General features: G+C 38.9%; 1 protein-coding gene across 1 annotated transcript; it reads left to right on the plus strand.

Annotated features, from left to right (window-relative positions):
- Positions 1–1,778: 1,778 nt before the first annotated feature.
- LOC308377975 (C-C motif chemokine 4-like) lies at positions 1,779–3,430 on the plus strand (the record flags this gene model as incomplete). Its single annotated transcript, XM_080854763.1, is given in 5 exon segments — positions 1,779–1,845; positions 2,305–2,422; positions 2,590–2,650; positions 2,653–2,726; positions 3,382–3,430. Coding segments are annotated over 5 exon segments (369 nt in total).
- Positions 3,431–6,126: the final 2,696 nt, after the last annotated feature.

Genomic DNA, 6,126 nt, shown 5'->3' on the forward strand with positions numbered 1-6,126 from the left:
TCTAAATGAAGGTTTTTGAAAAGGTGTGTTCACATTTGATTTAAATAAAATTGTATTTTACTACATTCTCTTTACTCTCAAGTTACTATTGCTGATGTCTTCTAGAATATAATCATATATGCCACTTGTGCATCAATACTTTTAGTTAGGGTAAATATACCAAAACATCAAGGCATGTGAGACTTCCTAAAAAATTAAAACAGGCCTGTGACCCCCAAGAGTTCACACTGTATGTCTGGGAGATATACATAAATGTTTACATGTTGTTGATGAAAGAACAAGCAAACACATAAAGTAGAAAAGTGATGAAGATTTGAGTCATGAATCTCATCAGCCGTGTGTGGTGTATGCATACGTGACCCAAGGCACATACCCCAAAAGCCCAACATCATGTTTCATCAAAAGCTGAGCCTTTGCATAGCTTTGTGCACCTTGCAAATATCACACCTCTCATAGCCACCAGCCAAAGACACAGTGCAGTTTCAGATTATTGCATACTTGAGGTTTGCATTGCTAGAGAAAATAAATATGTATGACACCACATACATGGATAGACCACGACACAGCAGTAATAGTGAAAACATCTGTTGTTTTATTTCATTTATACATGCTCATTTCAATGCCAATGCTGTATCAGCTTTTTGTATAGTTAGTAACAAGACTGCATACAAACTAATCAAATTAGAAAAGTTTCCAAAAAATGCAATCATCAAAAAGAATCATCTGTCTTATTTCAAGTGTGTAGTTCCTTTTGTCTGTCAAAATACAGCATTTTCTGCATCTACAGTGATTGAGATTGTGTCCAGTTTTGAACTGAAAGTTCATTGTTTTGAACAGACTATCTAAATGTCTGCCAAAAATGCTGTAGTTGCACAGAGTTCTGCTGGTGGTGAACATTAACTGAGACAGGTATGAATTTCAGAAGAGGTGGTCATTGATTGCATTTTGTATCAAAGCAATGCAAAAGTAGCCATAATTTAGTTCACATAGTCTACTCATATCGTGAATGTGTGTCAAGTATAGTAAAGTGTAAAGTATACAAGGTAATGAGACGTGTGTGCATTATTTTTTTTTAAACAAACAAATCATGTCGCCCTTGTACAAGAAGGATTATGGAATATATGAACTGAACTCTTGGTGGAAATGAAAGGATGTAGGCCTACAGTTTTTATACAATATGCATTTTAACTGGGGTAAGGTGTCTACTGAATTGATTCAGCAATTTATTGGTAAAACAAGGAGGAACTGAATGCAACTGTGAGACGATACCGTTGAATGTCCCCACTCCAAAATGCATAGATGAGTGACAATGGCAGCCTTTTGAAGGCTCTTTTTCAATGTCTGTGAAGAAAAAAACGTGTTCATGTCTTATTTACACACTTTCACTTTCATATAATCTTGACAGACAGTTTGACCTAACAACCAATAGAGGGTCACCTGCCTATCTAAACTGTCTGGGACATTGACAGATGTAGATTTCAAGTCCCATTCCCAGGGGCCTTTACTGGCCTATTGAAGAAGGAAAGACAAACTTTTATTTCTAGCCCTGTTAGCCATGCTACCGTTGCTATGTATGCATGCTAATGAATTGCAAGTGCATGTTTTATGCTTTTGATGTAACAGACCAAAATGTTAGCTTCATAATGTGGTTCAGGGGGAGGTGTCATAGCCCTGCTTCCTCTGTGAGTGAGGTCATAACGGTCTGGAGGTTAAGACCTTAAATACTTTGACACAGACCCTTCCTGTGCTCATCTGGAACTTGCTGGTGAAAGAGCACAATGAGGTACACGTTGGTGATCGCCGTGGTGGGTGCAATGTTTCTCGCTGTCATGGCACTGCCCCAGTGTAAGTACCTAACTCAGTGATGGACAATTACTGTCTTCTGGTCAGTCAGTCAGTGTGTCGAATGAGCGTCTTTGTAGTTTCAGAGCAGCGTGTTATGAGCGGATACTGTTTCATCCAAGGATGAGCGCGATTTATCTTGCACTGTTTTGTGTCTAGTAATCCCTTCTGAACATACTTATCTATGGTCATATCTGAAGATAAATTGTGCAATGTTTAAGGTCTGTGTGAGCGGTTGTATATGTGTTTCTGTATGATGTCTCTCTTGTTCTCTCTAACACTCTTTCCTCAATGGCTCTGCTCACTTGAGTCCTGCTCTCCCACCCATGCGTTGGTCTCACTATCGCTGTCTATTGAATGGTTTGTCTTGCTCTGGTTGATGTGTTTTTTTTTTCCTCGACAAAGAATGTGTCCCACATCTGAATCTCAATCCCTATAGCCAAGTGTAGTGTTTTCTTCCAGACCGCACGCCAACCAAGGTGACTACTTCATGCTGCAAGGACGTTTCCCGTGCTCTCATCCGCAATTTTGTGAAGTTTAAGCTCCAACATGCACTGCCCCCATGCAAGGAGGCCATCGTGTGAGTACAAGACTGAACGTGTTTTCCATATCATATTAGACATGTTATGGCATATCAGACATCACACATAAGAAGGCATCTAATGAAACTATGGTTGAATCATTTACCCATTTAACTGTTGTTGTGATGTAAGTAAAAAAGTAGGTCATTATCATCATTATTTGCAGTTTTATCACCAAAGATGCCAAGCAGTATTGCACTGACCCAAACGCGCGATGGGTGGCAAAAATTATAAAAGGTACGATCTGAAAGAAATCATGGCCCCTATTTTGAGGATCATATCAGCTGGCGGAAATGGCAGGTTGTTGAGATAAACTAAATTGTCTGCCAAGGCCTGGATTTTTGAATATGGGCGTGGGATGTGTTAGTGCATTTTCAGTTCTGACAAGATACCATTATGTTTCAACTAATTCATTTGTTTGGAACCACAAAAGAAGCACTACAGTTTACTCCTTGTAAAACCGTCCACATTGTCCTACATTGTAATCTCGTTTGACACAAATACATTTTAAAGGGATTGCTCGACAATACTCTTGGTGAACTATAACCAAACCTGTCGTTAATTAACTTTGGCCTAGCACTGTCCACTTGGTGCCTTTGATCACCTTTACCGCTCGCTTTATTGCATGAGCAACACCTTTACTGTTGGCTTCATCCCATGAGCAAAACCTTTACTGTTTGCGTTATCGCATGAGCAACTGTGCACATGCACTTCTGTTCCCGCCAGTCATTATCGTCCTCAAAATAGGGCCCCATATGTCCAACTTTAAGATCTCTTATACCATGTGAACTAACCTTAGTAGTATCTCATATTAACGGTTATATTTTATAAAAGTATTGCAAATGATCCAACACATTAATGTCATATGGGATTCATTGAATTACTGAATACATTACTAATGTTTAGATTAAACTAATATTTATATTAAACAAAATAAAACTTGCTCTCTTCTTTCCAGGTCTGAAAAAGCAATGAATACCAACAAGCTTGACAAAGAGCTATCCTGAAAATCACACTTGATTTAGAGGGAAATGTCAGTTTGTCTAAATGATATTTTAGCAGCACATTCATTATACTTAACATAGGTGTGAACATGACATTCTGAGGTTTTTACCAACAGAAGTGAATTGAATTTTACATGCAACCTTCTTTAACGCAGTTTCCTCTGTAGTGTTGAAGCATTGATTATTAAAACATTTTTTAAGTACACTATTGCATTGTATGACGATACATGATATAAACTGTAAATGATCTGTTATGTGTATATGAAAGGGTAAAAAAGTGTGTGTGTGTGTGTGTGTGTATGAATTAAAGGGTAAAATGTTAAAATGTAGAGCAAACTACATATACTGTATATACGTATATTGTATATATCTAGTATATACTCATCACTTCTCAGAGAAAACATTTAGCTGACATTGTGGAGATGGACCTCTATGCTTTGGTAAGGTCACTGTTTTTAGTATTGGAACAGCAATATTCACAGGCTCTTTATTAAGATCAGCTGCAAAACACAATTTCCCGAGAATTACTATAGGTTCATAGGTTCATAGCTTAGTAGCTTGTTAGCGCCTTTCACACACGCAGAGACACAGGTCTACTTTACTGACAAAGACCATCAAACCACAATTTTGTAACTATATTCTACCATTTCAGTTTCATTTTCACTCACTTATTCAAATATACATACAGCAGCACAGTGCTCTGTCGTGCAGAACACACATAGACTCTCACAACTGTCTTGACTAAAGGGCAAGTGCATACACTAACGGAAATCTGAAAGAATAAAGTTGTCAATTTTGGAGTGTGTGGTGTTTGAAGACATGACTATATTGACACACACCCATGAAAACTACATATTTTAACATGAGCGGTGCCTTTCACCTCGCAATCTTCACACCTCACACAGATAAAGAGACCTCAAACCTTTAATAGTCTAGTTCTGTTTCAACTTAAATAAAAAATGGTGTGTGAGTGAGTGAGTGAGTGAGTGAGTGAGTGAGTGAGTGTGTGTGTGTGTGTGTCTGTGCGTGTGCGTGTGCGTGTGTTGTGTGTGTGTGTGTGTGTGTGTGGTGAAGATTGTTTTGTGAAGTACTTTCCAAGGGGAAGACAACTAACCCACACATTAAACACATATAATTTAGGTCTTTAGCCAATATTCACATTTAAAAAAAATAATAATAATACCCAATAAATGGGTGCTGTATTTTATTAGCATGTTAGCTTTTTGGCTCTACCCTGTGCAGACAAATAAAACTGGTCAGTTGCAGTTACAATTTTTTTTTCAAACCGTGACTATTTTTTTAGTCATCCACCCAGTTGTTAGAAAGAACACAACAGAACCTAATCCCCAAGCACTTTGGCCATCTCAACATTGCAATTGGGTGATATGGCTAATTTGTGGTTGTGGTTAGGACTTCTGCTAAGTTCGGAAGGTGTTGATGATGCTTGTGTCTAATTTAAACACCCATGAGCTGTAGAGTTTGTAAGAAATGAAGGAGGTTTCTTTGTTTCCGATGCAGCAATCTTTATTCCAATAATGTGCAGTGACGAAGCAGCCTTACTCCGGATTCAGCAGTGTAGGACTGAATAACAAGCATTCACAATTCTAGGCATATATACTGTTTTAAGACCACTCCTAGGCCTCTAATGTAAATGAGCTAGGCTTGTAATGCAAACAGGTCTGACAACCTTTTGTTGTGGTATATGATAATCTGGTTTCTCTGTCTGAGATGGTTCTCAATGGCCTCCCCCATTCCCATACTTTGATTAATTGCAGTCACTCACACCTCAGTTTGCTTCCTGACCCCAGGTGTCTGAGCAATACCAGTGTGGGGACTATTCCTTTGTGACCATGATAAGATAACCCTTTTGGATATTCTGCTGGTGGTCACAGCAGCTGCTTGATCATGAATCTTACAGTCCACCCCTTGATGCTATGAAGCCATACATAGCATCAAATCAACTTTCTTTCTCAGAGTCACATCTTTCACAGAGTTGTCCAGTGGCGGGTGATGTCCTGCCTTAGGTTGCCCCCTCTGTGGCCATTAGGGAGTCTTACCCGTCATTGGACTCATCACCCTCGCATACACTGGTCATCTCCCAGCCCTAATAGGTAACTTATCAGGGGGTCATTCTGTAATTTGATACTATAAGATAAATATCTTTTATCGGGTTTGGAGAAGCATTTGAGAACCACCACAGCCAAGGAGACAGTCTAAGATAATTGAGCAAAACACAAAGGCATCTGACATCCTAAACACAAGTAAATATAAATGTAAATGGTCCCAATTGTTATCAAACATCAAAGCATACATCTTCTTTTCATCTTTTCGTGTTTGTTCGTGTGTGTGTGTGTGTGTGTCTGTGTTTTGTGGGTTCGTTCGGGTAAGGATATGCACCCAGTGGTGGATATGCATATTTGTCCTGGGGAAAATCACTTTATCAAATTTCAGAGAAGACGCTCTCTGATTCTCTCATTGTCTTTCTTGTCCATGCACTCTATTGAGTGTGCCTTTCACCTTTCAGCAGATGAAGCTCTGAAAAGTGTTGAGATCTTTGATTGTCCATTGGGTTGCTTTCTTTATTGTCTTCATCAGTTGTGGTCAATTTCATTCCATCAGTCAATCTCTTAGGGTACATCTCTGGGCTTGTGTATGGTCTCAGGTCCTTTGGATTCCTGGTCTGTAGAAACCTGTTGTGT

Source organism: Sprattus sprattus (genome assembly GCF_963457725.1).
Source record: "Sprattus sprattus genome assembly, chromosome: 17".
NCBI classification, from domain to species: Eukaryota; Metazoa; Chordata; class Actinopteri; order Clupeiformes; family Clupeidae; genus Sprattus; species Sprattus sprattus.